We start from the raw sequence: 20,519 nt of genomic DNA on the forward strand, positions 1-20,519 counted from the left end.
TTTTTCTTCTGGATGATCAGGATAATTACTAGATCTATTTTTGTACCATACGGCCACGGGTTTCGTATGTGCTTCCTGGTGTACCGGTCTCTTTTCGCTTGGCTGCTTGTCAGTTCCTGGTTTCTTCTGCCCACTGCCCCTCCCCCCTCCTCATAGATGGTTCTCTTCTCCACTGTTTCCAGGGGTTGTTATAAAACTGTATTTCCTAATGAGAGCGTTATGAATGTAAACATCATTACTTGTACTTGTTTTTCATTGTGAATTAAAACCATGTAAGTTCCTCACAAATACAACTTTGTTTTAAAGAACACAAACTGTACTTTACAAAGAGTAAAAAACAGTTCCTTCAAAGTGTTCCTTTCCCACCTACCTTGTCTTAATCAGGAGTCTCCAGAGACACAGACCAATAGAGTCTCTGTGTCTGTAGGTATCTGTCTATCTATGTCTATGTGGCTCCATGTATCTTTAGCTAGATGCACACACACATATCTATCTAGCTGTATATAATTGTAACAACCGTGTGTAACTATATAGACAGACACATACACACATGTACAGATTTTTTTCTGTTAAGGAATTGGTTCACACAATTGCAGAGACTTGGCAAATCCAAAATCAGCAGGGTGGGCTGGCAGGCTGGAGACCCAGGGAAAAGGTGTAGTTCAAGTCCAAAGGTGGTCCTCTGGCAGAATTCCTTCTTGCGTAGGAGAGGTCTGTCTCTGTTCTATTCAGGCCTTCAACTGATTGAGTGAGGCCTACCCACATCGGGGAGAGCAATCTGCTTTACTCAGTATAATGATTTAAATGTTAGTCTTGTCAAAAAAAAAAAATACTTTCACAGAAACGTCTAGAATAATGTTTGACCAAATATCTGGGTACAACATAAAATTATGACACCTAAAATTAACCATCATGTACACCCTATTCTCATTCCTTTCACAGAGGACATTAATACTTTGGTGTAATTCATCTAGATGTTTCCTGTGCATTTTCTGGTTGTGTGTGTGTGTGTGTGTGTGTGTGTTTTGATGACCTTTCTTCCTCCTGCCTGCACCTCTTTCATCTGTCAATACAATAAATAATGTTACTAAGATCCTGGTGTTAGATCCTCCTTTCTTCCTGCGAGAAATGGAGTTTTGGTTTGTATATTTTTGTTTTTTGATGTGCAAACCCTTACAGTTTTAAGCAGAAACATCTCAACTCATTTTTTTTGTTGTTGTCACGCCAACATTTCTATGGTGTGTAGACTTAAAAATTAAGCTTATGTTTTGAGGGACTTGAATTTCTAGCTGATGTCCAAATGGAAGCTTCTACTTGTAGGTAGTTTACTGATTTTTTCTTAATAATATTATTTTATTCTCATGGACACTTTGCTTGTAATTAAAAAAAAAACAGCCTATATGTGGCTTCGGGGACCATCTGCAAATGGGCTTCTGTCAGTTTATTTTTTATTTATTTATTTATTTTTAAATATTTTATTTTATTTATTAGAGAGAGAGAGAGAGAGAGAGAGCATGAGAAGGGGGAGGGTCAGAGGGAGAAGCAGACTCCCAGCAGAGCAGGGAGCCTGATATGGGACTCGATCCTGGGACTCCAGGATCATGACCTGAGCCGAAGGCAGTCGCTCAACCGACTGAGCCACCCAGGTGCCCCTGTCAGTTTAGCAAGTAGGTAATATTTATTTGCCTTTGTGACAAGTCTTTTGTTGCTGTTTGTCTTGGGAGACCATGGTCCAAGAGTGCCAGTAGACCCCCAGAGGGTAGGGAATGAAGGTTATTGTGTTAATAGTAATGTAAGTCAGTCTCTGCTGGGAGACGAGAGGTATCCGATACCATTTTTTCCTGAGCCCTCAAATTTAGGTTTCTCTTTTTTCCCCTGATAATCTTCATTTCTGACCTAAGGTTGTGCTGAGATTTCCAAGGCTACTCTCAGCAGCGGTGTGCTGCACATTTTGGGAAGTCTTACTTTAGGTGGCCAGAAGGGGCTGTGGTTCCAGAATGGACCCTCCCAGTGGTTGTGGTAGCGGGGAATGGAGGTGTGCATGATCCCAAAAGAGAGAGCACGGAACCAGGAACCAGGTGCTGAGGAGTGCTGGGGAGCACTGCTTTATTATCCACTGATGGAAATTCCTCCTTTTAACCCAGAGTCCTTAAGTAAAGATTGGATGGCCAGATCGGCAAAGGTGGGGGCCCTTTGGGATATTTTTGAAGGACAGGTTTTCAATATGTGTTCAAGGCTTTCAGAATATCTCTTTCCTTTAATCCAGAAATACTACTTCTAAGAATATCTCCTGAGACAGTAAGGAATGAGAAGCATGAAGCCGTGGTTCTAGGGATTTTCATTGCAGGTTTTACTCATAATTTGGAAAAACTGGAATCAATCTCTGCATCCAAGAGTGGGGATGCATTAAATAACTATGATTCTGCCCTACTAGAGTAGAGTGTTCCACATCTGGTGGAAATGTTGACACACAAGTGTTTTGATTGATGTGAAAAGACATTGCTGATATAGTCCTCATTGAAACATATAACAAGTTATCCTATTTTGGTACAGAAAACATGGACATGTGTGCACACACGTGTGTATGTGAGATTGTGTGTGTCTGGATAATTTTTTGTCTTCTCTGTTTTTGGATTTCTTTTCTGTAATAAATAAGAGCTTCTTGTGTCATTATGTAAAAAGGAAGAGGTTACACTGTGTTCAGCACGCCTTATTTATAAGTCAGGAAATTGTCGGACACTTGAGAAAAACCTCCATCCAAAGAATTTCAAAATGAGATTTTGGTGCCTACCAAGTGGAGTTGCAGGTTTTCCGGGCCGTTTATGCAGCAGTGAGCAGACAAGTTGGGTGGGAGAAGGCAGATGTTGGTGGCAGTGAACTCTAGTTATCAGAGACACCGAAAGCCCGGACTCACTCGTGCTCTCTTCTCTTTTAAATTAAATTATTGTGAACCGTTTCACTCTATGGATGGAATGACTTACTTCAAAGAAGGCATGAGCTGGGGCATATTAAATAGGCTTTACGATAGTCACAGCATGATGGAGTTCCTTATGCTGCCTAAGGGAGGTCAGTATTTAAAAAAAAAATCTGTGATCGTCTCTAAAACTAAAAATTCGAATATATGTGATTCAGTATTCTTTTGGGACAGCAACCAGGAGCTTATTGAGATAAGCAGGTGGGATTGCCCGTGCCCTTTCCTTGTTCCACGAAAAATGACATTCTTGTTAAACCCCTGGCCCACATAGAGCTGGGTCACCGTGGAGTTGCTCTAAACGTAAGCTTTGCATCCCCCATGCGGTGGTGTGTATGGTGGGCAGTGCTCAGCGTCACGTGATCCTTAGCTCCGGATTGCCACGTCTTGAATTTTAGCATGTCCCTGAATCCATGGTGTGAGGAGCCTTAGATCATTTTCCTTCGTCACAAAGTGTTTAGTCAGCTCAGCGGCTGCAGCAAAATACTAGAAAGTGGATGGCTGATCAAACGGCAGAAATTCGTTTCTCACAGTTCTGGAGCCTGGAAATCCAAGACCAAGGTCGGGGTCCGGTGAGGGCTTGCTTCCTGGCTCACGGCTGACCGCCATCATCGTTGGCCCAGCATCTGCAGGAGTCCCCTGTGATGTCTTTTTTCTCTGACACCAAATATGTGTGGTTTTTCCATCCCAGGTCTCCAATTCTCTGACACCAATAGGGTCTGCAGCAATTCCAGGAATTCTGACACCAACGCTCCAGGGTTAGCGCAGACCCCACAAGTGTGCAGCTCCGTCCCACAAGTCTCAACCCAGGGCTCACCTTCTGACCAACTGGCTACAAATTTGGGGATTCCCACACTCCCCCCTTCATGTTTGATAATTCACTAGAATAATTCACAGAACTCAGGAAAGCTCTTTACTGACTGCCACTGGTTTATTATAAAGGATAAAAGCCAAGAACAGCCAAACGGAAGGGGTGCTCAGGGCGAGGTATAGGAAGGGGGTGCAGAATTTGCGTGCCCTTTCTGGGGGCACCACCCTCCCAACACTTCAATGTGTCACCAACCCTGAAGCCCCCCAAACCCCATTGTTTAGGGGTGTTTAAGAAGCTTTCATTAAGTAGGCATGATTTGCTCTAACCATTCAGTCATTGGCTATTGGTGATTGAACTCAGTCTCCAGCTCTGCTCCCCTCCCCGGAGGTGGGGTTGGGGGGTTGTGCAGAGAAGGGGCAAGATCTAACCTCCTACTTGTGGGGCGGTCGGTCTTTCTAGAGACTGGCCTCCATCCTGAAGCTACCAGCACCTTGCCCCCGATGTGCATCATCTCATTAGCATGTAAGGAGCTAATTTCTAAGGGTTTTCAGAGCTGTGTGCCAGGAACTGGGGACAAAGACCAAATATTTATGTTTTATGACACCACTCCTCCCACCTGGTCTCCCCACATCCAGACTGGTCTCGTAGACGCTGTTTCCATCCAGCGGCTAGACTTGAGGGTACCCGACAACTGACTGCTCAAAAAGCTGAACAGTTTGTGCTGTGGCCTCTTGGGGTTCCGATGCCCCTTGACGTCCTCCTTCTGGCTCACGAGGCTCCACCCCTGGGCCTCCCAGGCTCTTCCTCACCTCCTTCCCATCTTCGTCCACCGTCTCCTTCCCAGGGAGCCCACCCCGCGCACCCTACCGGAGCCATGTCCCCCCTGCACTCACAGCCTCTCTTACCCTAGTCTCCTTTCTAACACACTCTGTCCTCACTCATCTGGTAGGTCTCTAGTTTGCTGTTTGACCTCCCGTTAGAAGGCACACCGTACAGGCAGGGATCTTGGTTCTCAGACGTTTCCCAGGCATCGTGCCTGTCTCGTGGGCAGCACCCAGTGAACATTTGAAAGTGAACAAAAGCCTGGCTTGCTCTAAACTGCCAGCCAGAACCGGGACCCGAGGTTCTCTGTGTCCCCCCGGGGGGGACAGTGTGTGCACATGGGGTCTGCAGTGGTGATGCTCGGGCTCTGCCCCTCTGACCCGCTTCCCTCTTCACTTCTAGACTGGCCTTATTGTCGCCTGCTACCACGGCTTTGTGGATACTGTGGTGGTCTTAGCAGAGTGCCCCCACGTTGATGTCAACTGGCAGGACAGCGAGGGGAACACAGCCCTAATCACAGCTGCACAGGCAGGTAAGACCCGGCTTTGCCTTCCCTCCCGGAGCTGAGGCTGGGGGGGGGGCTGCGAGGCGGGGGGGGGGGGGGGCTCTGCACTTGAACTCAGGTCGTGAGATTAACGTAAGGACTGGAATTGATCAGAAATCTGTTCTGCTGCTGAGAGGTATAGGAGAAGGCCAGTCAGGACACATTGTCCTTGTGCCTTGGGGACAATGCAGAGTTTATTTGTGCAGAGCTTGCTGTTGGGCACATCTCGCCCTGATACTGCACAGTCTTTGAAGGTGAAGCTGCAGCGGAAACCCAAGCCTCGTCATCCCTTCCCCTAGAGCACCGTGCCCCACCCAGTGCTTGGAGTTGGGGAACGGAGAGATGCTGGTGAACTCACTACCATCACGGGCGGTGGGGACTGGATCCGATAGACATAGTTACAAGTGATGGTGACTGGATTGATAGACATAGTTACAAGGTAACCTTACACTTGCAGGTAGATGTGAAGAAAAGCCAGGAGCTACTTGCCGAGAGTGTATCGGTGTAACAAGGCGGGACTGTTAGGGAGAGAGCCTCCCAGTAAGGGTCCTTCAGCCCTGCCACCGAGCGCATTGTGGCTGTCCTCTCCTAGAATCGTCCTCAGACGTTTTTGGAGACAAGCACATGCTCGTCCGTTCTGGACCATACGTCGTTTGTCCCTCTGGTGTTAAGTGGGTTTGTCACTTGACCACCTCGAAAATTCTTGGCTTGCAAGATTGATCTGTTTGATCAGTCAGGCTCCCAGCTGCAAAGAAGCTGCTTCCTGCCGAGTTGGGAAGAAGAGATGTTTGCTTGTTGACGGAATGTAGGACACCTCACGATGTCATGGGGAGCTGCTGGGTGTTGGACTCAGGGCTGGGAAGCTGGAGAAAATGCCCCAGACCACACCGCACTTTGATTCTGGAAAGGGAACATCTGCTGTGCCACCAAAAAGAGACCTCCCTGTCCTGTTTTGCATCACAAGCTCCTGGGTCAAAGCCAGCATGGGGGTGACTCTGACCCAAGGAGCCCGGGGAGCCCAGGGAGCCCAGCAAAGCCAGCATCTGGCAGCTTCATTCCCTGTAATGTAATAGGGAGTAGTCCATATGTACACATTGCTTTTTAGTCGAGCTGGGTAAGGTGGAGAACCCCCCTGAATTAGAGAGGAGCCAGATATGTGCAAAGCCATGTTCGCCTCAGCAGGTCTTAACGGTGCGAAGCTCTGCCCCCATTGGGCACTCCAGGCTTCGAAAGCCGAGACCCACAAGATCCTCAAGTGCAAGAGTGGAAGTGGGTAGCGGGAGGCATTCAGTGACCCCGGGCTCCCCATTCATCGCCTCCCACTGGCCCAGGAATGGGGGATGCCCAAGTCAAGGGCAGCTCTGCCCTCCAGTAATTCTCCGGCTCAGTAGGCCTCCGATGGAGCTCTGATGGAGGGTGTGCTGGGGGCCGTGAGCGAGAACGCCCCACCTGGCCTGCTGGTTGACGACAGGGGTTGTGAAGAGGGGGGATGGGGAAGGGGGTTTGAACTGATGCTGAAGGAGTCAGAGGGGGGCCGTTGCAGCCGAGGTATCCAAGTGCACGGGGCGAAGAGGGGGCCCGGCCCATCTCAGGTGGTGTGGCGGGAGGGTTGCGGGTGACTAGGAGAGATGAGAGGTGGCCCCACGAGGAGGCAGGGACCGGATCATTAAGGGTCTAGGTGCAGCATGAGAACATGAGGGAATGCATTTGAGTGCCATGAGGCTGGGTGTGTGGTGACAGGGGCTGGATAATCCTCATGGGCCCAGAAGCGGCTTCAGAAGCAGAGAAGGAGCAAGACCTGCCTGACAGAAAGTGGTATGAGGGTGTTGGTGGAGGAGAGGCGGCCTCTGGGATGGCTTCTGGCATCAGGACAGGGGATGGTGAATTGCCAAGGGCCATATGTACAGTAATAGGTGGAGAAGCATTGGCTCCATTTGGCACTCAGGTCTTTGAGACGTGACATATCTAAGTCAGAGGCCTCAGCGGTAGGTGGAGGGTATAGAGCTCCAAACTCCACAGTGTCCGCTGGGGTACAGAGCGGGGAGGGTTCGGGGGTTGCCGGAGAGGGGGGCTTATAGCACAGGCTAGACATGAACACTAGGAGAATATGCAGTAAGACGAGGTTCCTTTCTTATTGATTTACCAGAACTCTTTGTGTGTTAAGGGTATAGGCTGTGGTTACCCATGAGGTACCTTCTGAATTCTTGCCTATTTGAAATAATAGGATAACGACTTGTCCTTTGACCTCCCCTCTCTTTTTTTCCATTGAGTGTTGCAGGGGAAAAGTCTGAGTCCAGCCTGCTTTTGTCTTTGTTGAGACCCTGATATTGCTGAGATTGGAAATATCTCCCACCTCATCTTTGACAATGAAAACACCCCCCCCCCGCCCCCGTAACTGTCGTATATCTCAGCTCCTTCTCTGCGTTTGTTTTGACTTACGTTAGGTGTATTTTTAGGAACTCTCTGTTAATCTCTTTGAAACACTGTCTGTCTTGTTTTGTTCTTTCTTCCTGAGATTCCCTTTTAGACATAGAATAAGTCACCTGATCCTCACGCCACAATGTTCTTTCTCATTTTTTCCCCCCTATCCTTTTACTCTAAGGTCTGAGCAAATTCTGCATATTATTTCATTAATGTGTTTCTATGCCATTCATCGGATTACATTTACTTTATTCTTCTCGAGCATCCCTGAGGTCAGTGTGTTTGGGCTTCTATAACAAAAATCCCACAAACTGGGGGAATTAAACAACAGAAATTTGTTTCTCAAAGTTCTGGAGGCTGGGAGCCCAAGACCAAGGTGCGAGGCAGGGGATTTGGTTCCTGGTGAGGGCTCTCCTCCTGTGCACGGGGCACCTCCTTGCTGTGTCCTCACATGGTGGAGAGAGAGACAGTGAGGTCTCTGGTGTCTCCTCTTATAAGGACACCTGTCCTCTTGGGTCAGGGCTCCACCCTTGTGACCATCTTTAACCTTCATCACCTTCATCATCAGTCTGGTCCCACCCTGCTCATTGGGGCCACGACTGGACTTTCCCAAGGTCGGATGTCCTGCAACCTGCCCCGTCCCCACCTCCAGCAGGCCTTCTGTGGTTTCGGGCATCGTGACGGCCTTCCCTCTGCGCCTTTGGTCACCCATGGGAAGCAGGGAAGGGGATAAGACTCCGGTGTTCATGGCCCCGGTGGAGTGTCCCCTGCAGTAGGAGGGAGAGTGTAGTGTGGTTAGACCATTAGGATTGCCGTGGCTGGCCTGTATGTGATTCTCTGGGCCCCACACGTCGGGGTGTCGCGGGGAGGTGTCCAGGCTGTGACCCAGGCTGGGTCGTGCCGGAGAGTGGCTGTCCCGGGTGCTTTCTCTACTTGGCACCGCTGCTGGTCTACTAACTTGATTATAAAATATAATACACAGTGTTCCGAAGAAAACCACGTAAGCAACCAAAGTTAAACACAGAAAGCCAGTCAAGTTCAGGGTGAAAATCACTTAGCTCCTCGCCCCCAGGGCCTTCCAGTTCTATTGTCTGGAGGTAACACTTGTTAATTTGATGGGTATATGGGTTTTCTTCCATCTTAAAAAAAGTGTGTATCATTATAATGTATTTTCTTTTCTTGTTTTAAGTTCTCTCTTTCTACTGGGGTCCAGATCCTTAGCTCGTTCACTGATTTGCTCAAGCTGTGTCTGCAGCTGGCTAGGTCCCGGGCCCACCCTCTTCTGTCTGGTGCCCGCTCCCTGCACCTGGGCTCTGACCCTTGGGGCGCCCACCCCAGGCCTGCTGTAGAACTGAATTGTTTGGGGGACATGGGTGGGGAGGGGTAAGGAGTTTTTTTTTTTGGCCGCCTTAAAAAAAATCTGATTAAAAAGCATTTCCTAGTTTGTCTTAATTGCCGCAACGGGAGGAAGTGATTTTTCCCTAATTTGTGTCTGAAGGTGGTGACAGGACCTCCCAGAGCCAAAGCACACAGACTCCAGCCTCCCAAATTTTTAGAGGGTGGTGCGTGCAGGGTTCCCGAATTAGCCCGTTCCAGACCGCACTGTCGTGAAGCCATTTGTGTTCTGGGGGTGCCTTTTGGAGGAGGGAGTTTTGAGCGGCAGTTGTTCTCAGGGGGCCGAAGTGAAGAATTGACTAGCCGTGGAGGCTGGGCCGGGCTAGGGGTGGGACCCTGAGAGGTGACAGGGGGCTGCCCCTCAGTAAGCCCACAGCCTGTGGGGCGGGACATGGGCGGGGAGGCAGGGGTGAGCCCCCCCGCCCGCCGCCCCGTCTCCCTCTCCTTCTGCCCCAGCCCCTCCTGAGCCACACCAGAGACCCGAGGGCCGAGAATGGGCAGGTGCTGTGTGGAGGCCAGCCTCGGGGCCTGAAAGCCAGGGCAGAGAAGGAAGAGGAAACGATGTGCGGAGAGAGTCTTAGAACTCAACTGCTTCATCAAAGGACACGTGTGTACGTAGCCGCTGCCAAGGGGCCTTCAGGGAAAACCATACCCGTTTATACTTCCTACCAGGTCCCCAAGGGTATTCTTGCCAACCCTGGGAAAGATCAATTTTTAGTGTTTGCCAGTCCCTGAATGACGGTTTGCAGTTGTGTTTCCCTGATTCTCATTGGGGCCCAGGATCTGTGTTTCTGGGTGCAGTTTACTGAATACCCAGCAAAACAGGACTTCGGCAATGAAGAAACTGCCTTCTTTTGCAACACGATGTGTTCGAAGGCCCCTGTTAAGGGGTTGCTTCATTGAGCGGCCCCATAAGGCCGGGACTGGGGCCAGCTTCTCACCAGGGCTGGTGACCTTTTCCTCATGATGCCAGGACTGCAGCACAGGCTCCAGGAGGGAGGAGCAGATCCCTGTCTGTGTGTCCTGTTCTCTAGGGCAGGAAAACATTTCCAGAAGCCTCCAGCAGAGTTTCGTTTATATCTCACTGCCAGGGCTGTGTCACACGCCCCGGGCCAAGACACGTCGCTGGCAAGGGTGGTAGAATGACCCCGAATGACTTGGTCTAGTCAACGCTGGCCCCAGCAGGATCTGTGTGGTTAAGGAAAACCTTAAAGCAACCGTATATTTATATTATTTGATCCTGCAACCTCACTGACCGTCCGGAATTTGGGGGTCCTGGCTTTCTACGGCACTCACTCAGCATTTGTGAGTATACACTAGGGCACAAATGCCTTGATCTGCCTGTCGGGTGTTCTCTAGAAAGTCTAACCTCTTCAGATACTTAATGCATAATAAACATTCAGCCGAATCTGTATTAGGCCTTTACGATGGAAAGACTGTGTGAAATGTATGAAATACGTATGTATGAATGTATGAAAATAAATCCTCCGATAATCTCTAGGTCTCATTTAGCCAGCAATTTCAACTTCTACCTCCCCCAACAAAAATAAAATATAAAGTAAGATAACCAAGGCAATGAGTAGGACTCAGGGTTGGAGTTGTGCGTTTATTTCTCCATGTGTCCTTCCTCTTTAACAGAAGGGCAGGGGTGAGGCAAAGTGAGGGAGTAGCGGGTGTCTTTTTAAACTGGTGATAAGATAGGGTTGGTTGGGTATAAGTAACCTCTGGTGCATCCTTGAAACTTGTTATTCCTTGAACTTATTTTTACAGTTCTGAAGGAAGTGCATAGAGAGCCAGCCTGGCATTATGCATGCTGCTCGCTGCAGGGGTAGAGTGGCAGTGAGGTTCTGGAGGGTTGGGGGGAGTGGGAGGGTGTGGGGATGCTCCTCAGGCCATTTGTGCATGGCCTGGCTCATAAACCAGATTTAGGGAGGGCCCCCTTCAGAGGAGAATGTACCACTTGGCCCGAAGCCAGGAATAAATGCCTTTTTTTTTTTTTTAGATTTCATTCATTTATTTACTTGGAGGGCATGGGTGGGGGGGCAGAGGGAGAGAGATAGAGAGAGAGAGGGAGAGAGAATCTCAAGCAGACTCCCTGCTGAGTGAGGGGCTGGACATGGGGCTCGATCTCACCACCTTGAGATCATGACCTGAGTCGAAATCAGGAATCCCGGATGCTTAACCAACTGAGCCACCCAGATGCCCCTAAATGCCTCTTTATTTTTTATTAATTTTGTTATCACCTCACATGATCATGATGTTAGTCTGACTTCATTCAGATTTTTTCTTTTTAGCTTTTTAAAGTGTTTTCCTTTTTCTTGGTTTCTAGTGTTTCTATTAAGAAATTAGAGCTTGGCAAGTCTCTGGGCTTTCCTAGCATTGCCTTGTCTTTTCCTATAAACTCCAGTTTTCTGAGCCCTTCTCACTGGCCACTGCAAAGCCCCTCCCTGCAGCAGCTCACCCCGCTGTTCAGTCTGACACCTGCTCGTCCAGCAAACCAAGAGGAAGCCTGTCTGTACTGCCCTTCCACGCTCCCCTATCCGTATCTCCCCACTCCCCACCTCCACCCTTGGGGAACATCTATTCACTCCTGCCGCTTTGGTCAGATGTGACATTTCCAAAGCCAATGGTTCCCTCTACTGGCCTGGTTTGGAAAAGTACATTTCAAGTACCTGGAGTCAAACCAGTCAAATCTTTAGGCAACTCAAATTCTATAACATTTTCCCATTTTTAGAGGAACACGGGTTTATTGTCTGTTTGCTTCCCTTGAATAAAGGAGTAAATAAGATTCTTAACCCAAGACTGGTATTCACTAAAATGTTGAGTGAATTAACAATTAATATTTGTGATGTCCATGTAATTTTTAGGTAACATGGGTAATAGTTTGACAATTAACAACCTTTTTGATAAGTGAATTTTTTCCAAGGGAGTAGTAATCCTTGCATCTTATCATTTACCAAATATGGATTTATTGAGTTTGCAGCCAGCTGGGAGTTTTGGATGTATGAACATGGTCATAAGGGTTGTAGTGGGGGTGGGGATCCATAGCCACATGGGAATGTGGACTTGGGATATCATGGTTCAGGTGCCTAATCCAGTTTGGGGGACCAAGGAAGAGCTTCCATTGCAAGAGATGGCTCATCAAATAGCTGGGTAACAAAAGAAAAACAAGTTTATAGACATGTATACCTCATGTATACATGGGAGATACCCAGGGAAAAGTGAGTAACTCAAAGAAGTGACTTAGAACTCCAGCTCATATGGGATCTTCAACAAAGAATAAATATGGGGAGAAATGACAGGGCAGAGGAAAGTAGTTTTAGGCTTCCAGAGATGGCACTATGTGGGAAGGTTAACTAATGGTAGATAAAGACTGGAAGGTTTGTTATGTAGATTTCTCTGGTGCCATCTCCAGGCTGATAAGATCTGCAGTTGCCTTAGTGATTAACTTCTGTCCTTTCTGGTACAAGGGAAGGAGCGACTCCTTTGGAAATGTATGTCTTGCTTTTAGGCAAATGGGTGAGGGCAGGGAGCTTTTCTTGTGTCTGCCTTCAGTTCAAAATAATCCTGTGTCAAAGTAGCATATTTCTGGGTGGCATCTTCTGCTACATTTCAGGGAGTAGGGCCAGATTTTTAAAAGGAGCTAGCTTGTTAAGGAGTTGGGACTTCATCTAAGAAGGAGCAACTGTTAAGTGTTTTAAGTATAGTTGTCTTGGTTGGAAGAGTGTTTTGGAGTTATCATGTTGGTAGTGTGGAGAAGTGATAGGAGGGCAGAAATGGGACCAGGGAGGACAGTTAGGAGAGGGGCTATAGCCCAGTGGGGGTGTGGTGACCCAGATCAGGGAGTAGATATGGGGATGGAGGAACAAGGATAGACTTGCAAGACATTTAAGAGATGGGGGTTGGCAGAATTGCATGATGGTTAGAATGAGAAAAAGTGAGGGAGGGCTGAAGATGAAGCCTAGATTTCTGGCTTGGACACCTATGCCATTAGTTTTGTTCATCACTGAATAAGAAACATGAGAGAGAGGAGCAGGTTTGATTTGTTTGTGGGACACTCAAGATGAAATATCCATTAGACAGATATTTAGATAAGAAAGTCAGGAAGAGAGACAGAGCTAAAGAGTTCTAGGGTGATAACTGGATCCAGGAGCATGGATAGGTCACCAAGGAAGAGTGTATGGATAAGAGGAGGGCTTAGTCATGCATCTGAGGCACAACAGCATTTCAGGAAGGAGAGAACAGAGAAACTCATAAAGGAAATTGAGAAGGAGTGGCCGGAGAGATAGAAGGAAAATCAGAAGGATGAACTATCAGGATATCCATGAAAAGAGAATGTTTCAAAAAGGATGGAATGGACAAGGTGTAAACACTGGAGAGGTCAAATTAGAGGAAAACTGACTCATAGCCATTGGGTTTCCCTACAATATGGTCATTGGGGACTGATGGAAGGCAGTTTCAGGAGGATTTGGGGAGTGAAAGTAGCAAGAATGAGAGTGGATGACTCTGGAAGTTGAACTGAGAAGTTGGAGGACTGAGGGTAGAGGCTAGAGTGGGGAGACAGGTCCACAGAATTATTATTGGTCATTGCAATGGACTGGATGTTTTTGTTTCTTCCAAACTTGTGTTAAATCCTGGCCCCCAAGATGATGGTATTCGGAGGTGGGCTTTTGGGAGGTGATTAGGTCGTGATGGTGGAGCCCTCAGGAACAGAATTAGCACCCTTACAAAAGAGACTCCAGAAAGTTCCCTCTTCTGCCATGTGGGGACACAACAAGAAGAACAGCAGTCTGTGAATCAGGAAGCAGGTCGCACCAGACCCTGGATCTACTGGCATCTTGATCTTGGACTCCCCAGCCTCCAGAACTGTGAGAAATAAATATTGTTGTTTAAGCCACCCGGCCTATGGTAGTGTGTTAGAGCAGCCTAATTATATATAATTATTTTTTTTTAAGGTGGGAGACCCTTGCACATGCATATCCAGTTAGGTATTGCTGCATAACAAGCAACCCCAAACTCTAGTGTAAAATATGCTTTATTGCTCCTGCATCATTGAATGGGCTGAGGATCGGGTGATCTATTTTTTTTAAAAAAGGTTTTATTTATTTATTTGACAGAGAGAGACACAGCGAGAGAGGGAACACAAGCGGGGGGGTGGGGGTGGGGGAGGGAGAAGCAGGCTTCCCGTGGAGCAGGGAGCCCGATGTGGGACTCGATCCCAGGACCCTGGGACCATGACCTGAGCCGAAGGCAGACGTTTAATGATTGAGCCACCCCAGTGCCCTGGGGATCGGATAATCTAGATGGCTTTTGCTCACATATGTGTGAGTGAGCTGGACCTTGTTCTAGGGTGTGCTTGTGTACTTCAGCTGGGACAGCTCTGCTCCACACACTTCTTGTCCTCTTCCTGGGACCATCAGCCTAGCCTGGGCAAGTTCTACTCATGAAGATAGCTAGACTCCCTCTCACACTTCTTAGGAAGTGTAGCCAAGTAAGTGCACTTCAGGCTTCTGCATCATGCCTTTAGATGTCCCACTGGCCAATGTGACAAAGGGCAAAGTGAAAAATGTGGGCCATCACTGCAGTCTGACGGGAATGGATTTGCAAGGAGGGAGAGGTCAAAGAGAAAGAGGAGGTCATCTGAAGCACAAATATTCCATGGAAGTGAGTGGAGAGTGTTTTTAAAGCACTGGAAGGGGAGGAGAGATTGGCATCTTTAATTTTTTTTTTTTAATTTTAATTTTTTTTAAAAAGATTTTATTTATTTATTTGAGAGAGAGAGAGAGAGCACAAGAGGGGGGGAGCGGGAGAGGGAGAAGCAGACTCCCTGCTGAGCAGGGAGCCCGATGCGGGACTCGATCCCGGGACTCCAGGATCATGACCTGAGCCGAAGGCAGTTGCTTAACCAACTGAGCCACCCAGGCGCCCGAGATTGGCATCTTTAAATAGAAGAGTCACCCTTCCTTTTTGCTAAGGAGGGAAGGAGGAGAGGCTGCTTGTGGATGTGGGGAAGTTTGTGGGATGATGAAGGAAAGTTGAGCAGGTTCCCTTCTTGTGGTTTCTGTTCCCTCTGTGAGGTAGAGGTGTGTCATCTCCTGAGAGTGGGGTTAGCTGTGAGGTAGGTGATTTTAAGAGTGGGAAAGTTGTGCTCGCTTCGGCAGCCATCCACTAAAATTGGAACATTCCAGACATTAGCATGGCCTCTGTGCAAGGATGACATGCAAATTCATGAAGTTCCATATTTAAAAAAAGGAAAAAAAAGCAGTGGGAAAGTTAAAAATTTTCCACATGCAGCTTGGGGGATAGTCAGCTGGGAAACAGAAGCATAGGTGGGCCAGGTGGAGGAGCCAGGCGAGCTTGTCCATCCATGGGCACCACAGGTGTCTTGGATTCCCACCCTCATATCGTCACTCGGAGAACACGCCATTGGCCAGCGGTGGTGGAGCCGGAAACTTGGTGGTCGGGCGATACCAGAAGTCATCTTCGGCTTTTTAGTTTCTGCTGCTGGCTCAGCCAAACGATCACCGAGTCCTGTCTATTCACTTCTTTAGGAGCCCTCCATGTCGGCCACGCCTCTCCACCCCCCTGCCTGCCTTCCTGGGATTCATTGCATGCCCACCACTGAGGAAGGCTTGGGCACAGCGGGGAGAGGATCTGCACCCAGCTACCCACCCAGAATCATTGTCCTGCCTTGTATTCTTGTCGAGTGGCTCCATGCTAGATCCCCCTTTTTATTTTTTAATTTAAAAAATTTTTTGATTTTTAATTTTTAAAGATTTTATTTATTTGAGACAGAATGAGTGAGCACAAGCAGGGGTGGAGGGGCAGAGGGAGAGGGAGAAGCAGACTCCCCAATGAGCAGGGAGCCCAATATGGGGCTCGATCCCAGGACCCTGAGATCATGACCTGAGCCAAAGGCAGACTACTTAACCCACTGAGCCACCCAGGCGCGCTATAGATCACCCTTTTTAAATAAACACTTTTGATTTTAGAATAGTTAGACTCACAGAAGAGCTGAAGAGAGGGTACAGAGAGTCTCATATGCCCGCACGCGGTGTCCCCTGTCATTGGGATCTTACAGTATCGGGATACGTTTGGCACAATGAATGAACCAGGATCAATGCTTTATTATCGTTCACTCAAGTCCACTCTTTACTCAGACTTCCTCAGCTTTTCTCTAATGCTCTTCTTCTGTTCCAGAATCCCGTGTGGGGGCCCGCATTACATTTAGCTGTCATGTCAAGCTCCTCTTGGCTGTGACGGTTTCTCACACTTTTCTTGTTTTTATGACCTTGACAGTGTGGGGAGTACTGGTCAGGGAGTTTGTGGAATGTCCCTCAATTTGGGTGTGCCTCATGTTTGCTCATGATTAGACTAGAGTTAGAAGTCAGCGGAGGCGGGGAGGACCACAGAGGAAAGTGCCATTCTATTCACATCTTATCAAGGGTACCATTAAAAAAAAATGGAGTGACACTTGCTAAAGATGGTAAGGCCGACTTCATTCAGGACCACTGTGATAGGTGGAGGGAACACCGCAATGGGATTTTGCAGTGGGGGAGAGATGTTGGCTCAACTCCAAGTACAGCACGGGCAAGTGGGGATTTATAGCCAAGGAGCAGGGTGGGGTCAGCAGGTGGAAAATGACTCAGAGGGGTAAGGGAAGTTGTGGCTAAACTGAGCTAATGCGGTTCTTGCTGAAGGCAGGCCAGGGTGATCCGTCATCCCCCGGGGGGTGTAGAGGATGAGGACCGTGATCAGATATGAAGGGTGGGGTGCTGGTCAAACTGAGCAGAGTTCTTGCTAAAACTAGATTTTCCAAGGAAGTGCACAGCTGGGCCCGGAAGATTCAGGAGGCTGACTAAAGTTTGGTCAAGCAAAAGTCTTTGTCAGTACAGCCGTCGACATGACTCATCACTGCTGTTCACCTTGGTCACCTGGTTGAGGTCATGTTTGTCAAGTGGCTCCACTGTCCCCTACCTGCTCGCTGTAGTCCCTCTTTGGAAGGAAGCCACAATGCAAAGCCCACGAGTTAAGGAATTGGTTGTTATGTCCCACTTCCTTGAGAGTGTGGTACCTGCATCGGTTATTTGGAATTTTTCTGCAGGGCACTTTTTACACACCCTGTCTTCTGGAAGTTTCACAGTGGTGATGCTGAAATTATCTCCCATTTTCCAGAAGTGGAAACAGAGACTCAGTGAAGTTGACTCACCTTCCCAGGGCTACCCAGATTTTTTTTTTTTAAGATTTTATTTATTTATCTGAGAGAAAGAGAGAGAGAACACAAGCCGGGGGAGGGGTGGAAAGAGAGGGAGGAGCAGACTCCCCACTGAGCAGGGAGCCTGATGTGGGACTCCATCCCAGGACCTCTGGGATCATGATCTGAGCTGAAGGAAGATGTTTAACCGACTGTGCCATCCAGTAGCCCCAAACAGCCCAGATTTTAAGTGACAGGCTGGGACTTGACCTTGGGTGTTCTCACAATCAGCTCTTCTAAGTCCGAAGTTCTCTCTCCACACTGGCATTTAATCGTGCTACTGAAGCTAATTCATCCAGAATTCACTTAACCCCTGGGTCACTTGCGCTCTTCCCTTAGGCAGGCTCATCGGGGGCACTTTGGGGGTCTCTATGGTGACCCCACTTTAGAAAGGGCTTTGTCGGAGGACTTCAGGAACGAAATCCTATCCCAGAAAGTTGGACTGGGCTCAAACTAGATTTCGGTATGGTGCATATTCTGGTTCTGTTATGTAAGGAAGGCTGTGTGCGTTAGCCTGTCCGTCTACCTATTTATCTATCACTATCTATCTGTCTTACTAAAGAAAAGGAAAGCTCCCCTTGGTTAATTGTCATGGTTTCAAAGAAGTGTTAAAAGAGAAACTGTGGCAAATTAAAAATGTCGAGTTTGAGCAAAAGTTGATTCAAATCGGGCAGCATCCCATCTAGCAGATAGAAAGGCGCTCCAAGGAGTTGTACACAGTAGGAGATTTTTATAGTCAGAGGAGGAAGGAAGGGGAAGGGGGGAGGAAGAATAAGGAAACTATACAGGGCAGAAAAGTGGGTTGGTTATTGCAAGGTCACTTTCCTTGAGGGGATACCAGGGGTCTATCAGGCAGATGATCAGGATCACTAGTGCTGATCAGGTGATTCCTGATTGATTGGTTTAAGATTCCATCTCTGGAAAAACCCAAACTGTAATTAAGTCTCGGTTTGGTGATTGGGGGCTTAGCATAAGCGACTCCATTTTGGACCTGTTGTCTTGTTTTTAACAGAAGAGAGGTTAATATCTGTATATACTTAGAAGCGTCTTGTGCACCCTTGATTTCATTGGACGAGGCCACCTGTGTCCTGAGAAAGCCAGTGGGGAGGCGGGCTGCATTCCATGCATTAGTGAAAGCTTGTGCCTGTAGTCAGAACAAGTTGGCCACATGTTGGTTTTCCAGAGCTCAACATAATAAGCAGAACAGTTCTGTATAATGGGCTGTTCGCTTTGTGGATTTTCAATATTTCCTCTCCCCGACTGTTCAAAGTGTTCGGGATATAACGGTGCAAAGGACATCCTGCTGCAAATTACGACAGATGCTTTCACGTTTTAAAAGAAATGGCTCTAAACGAATTGCAATTCGTTTCACTCTAAATCTAACGGACAGGTGCTGCAAAGCGTTTAGCTGGGTGACGAACCTAACTGAGATCAAAGGACCCCCCCCCCCCCAACACACACACAGTTGAGAGCAGTTAAGCTGCTCCGGGCTCCTGCCAGCTGGCATCTTCCCCACCCTGAAACCTTCGATGACCATGGAGGGCCGAGTGAGTAACTGAGTGAAAAAGCACCAGCTGCTGGTTGGAATCCGTGAGTCATGGTGATAGTGGGGTGCACCCGCATGTACCCATTTCTAGCTTGTTTCGGGCGAGGTCATGTTAGTCAGTGTTTCTCTCTCAGAAAGCTTCATGGCTCACCTTTTAATTTTTGCCGTGAGTTCAGGAGATGGGCTGAGGTCCATGGTAAGCAGACAACAATGGTTCTAGAAGAATCCGCACCGCACTTTTTGTTGAGAGCGGGCAGCCATGAGGCCTCACCTCCTCTGCCACATCCCAGATCTCATGCGCTACCTGTTGCAGAGTCAGCTGGGGAAGGGGCTTCATGGCTCTGGCATCTCGATGGTGCAGAGGCCCCCCGGGGGCCGGGGCGGGAGGAGAGGAGGTGATGCTCAGTTAACGACAGAGAGCACCGGAGTGTCCACGAGGCCCCACGCCTGCAGCCTGACAGTGGGGGTTCCCCAGGAACATGTGTGCACTGGGAAGAACGGGGAGATTTCAGAGGGCTGGATTCCCAGCGTGTAAGGAAGGAGACTGGGCACCCAGCCCCTCCACCGGTGCCCAGGGGAGAGACTCCTGCAGACTGCTCGAACTCTCCAGGGCCTATTAGCTGAGGTCAGCAGGGGCGAGGTTGGGGATGGCAGCTCAGAGAAGGGCCTGGGGGTGCAGGGGCTGGGTGGGTCTGGGTAGCAACATTCCCCACGTTCCTTGCTTCCTGCCTCTGTGTGTGTGTGTGTGTGTGTGTGTGTGTGTGTGTGTGTAACAGAGAGAAAGAGACAGACAGAGACACGTCTGAGTGGTAACAGCAGGTGACAGCATGAATTGGCATATCCCCTCGCTGTGATGATGACCCTCTCCTAGGGAGCACTGAGAAATGGCTCTGAGGTTCATTTTTAGTTTTGCATCTGTTTGCGTTGGCATCTCCTGCTGGGAGCTGACAGCATCCAGGACCTTCCCCCGATCAGCCAGCATCGCCAGAGGCTCGCTTAGTGCAGTTTCCATATGCCGCCCCCGCCGCATGCTGGCTCCCCACGGTCCTTCCTTACCCGGTTGACAGACAGCTGGGCTCCCCGGTGGGTGGGCCGCAGAGAACCGGAATGAACTGGGGTGGCGCCCTGTGTCTTGCTGTTTCCTGGACGCCGTGAGAATTATTTCTCGTGTCTCAGGGGCAGCCTCAGCCACCCACACAGGTGGGCTGGTCCTGGAGGTTGACCGTGTGGCCGTCCTGGCTCTGGGGAGGCTTCCGGGGCATGCACACCGTTGGTGGAATGGGCTCAATAAACGTGTGTGATTCTCTTCGCAGGGCATGCCACCATCACCAGCTACTTGCTGAACTATTTTCCTGGCCTTGACCTTGAGAGGAGGAACGTGTTTGGGTTCACTGCCCTAATGAAAGCTGCCATGCAGGGCCGAACGGAGTGCATCCGAGCCCTGATGCTAGCAGGTTTGTCTCCGCCCATCCTGGGGCAGGGAGGGGGGGTCCCCAAGGGTCTTGGGAAATGCCGATCTTGCTCCTTTGGAGAACATGTACTGAGATGCATCAGTTCCATAGAGACGGAGCCTAGTGGATGCAACGAATAGTTTCTTTGAAGGGTGTGGTTTTCATCAACTGAGCTGAAACAGACGGAAAGGAAAGCAAACCCTTCCGGGTGGGGCGGGAGGTCACATTACTGGTCACCCTACAGGAAACCCCTCCTTGCTCCCTGATAAACTCTTCCCTCCATCTTAGCTTCCTCCTGCCCATA

The 20,519-nt window shown here is 48.8% G+C and overlaps 1 protein-coding gene and 1 non-coding gene across 2 annotated transcripts in view; both read left to right on the forward strand.

The window, feature by feature from the left end:
* ANKRD33B (ankyrin repeat domain 33B) overlaps nucleotides 1-20,519 on the forward strand; it is a 69,794-nt gene that overhangs the window by 39,483 nt on the left and 9,792 nt on the right. The window contains exons 2-3 of the mRNA XM_032415222.1: nucleotides 5,007-5,136; nucleotides 20,078-20,218. Coding sequence (XP_032271113.1) covers nucleotides 5,007-5,136; nucleotides 20,078-20,218 — 271 coding nt within the window. The remainder of the gene's footprint in view (nucleotides 1-5,006; nucleotides 5,137-20,077; nucleotides 20,219-20,519) is intronic.
* Nucleotides 15,112-15,210, forward strand: LOC116639281. Its single transcript, XR_004300793.1, has one exon. It is a non-coding gene; the product is annotated as a U6 spliceosomal RNA (small nuclear RNA).

This window comes from Phoca vitulina, unplaced genomic scaffold, assembly GCF_004348235.1.
Source record: "Phoca vitulina isolate PV1807 unplaced genomic scaffold, GSC_HSeal_1.0 scaffold17, whole genome shotgun sequence".
Classification (NCBI taxonomy): domain Eukaryota; kingdom Metazoa; phylum Chordata; class Mammalia; order Carnivora; family Phocidae; genus Phoca; species Phoca vitulina.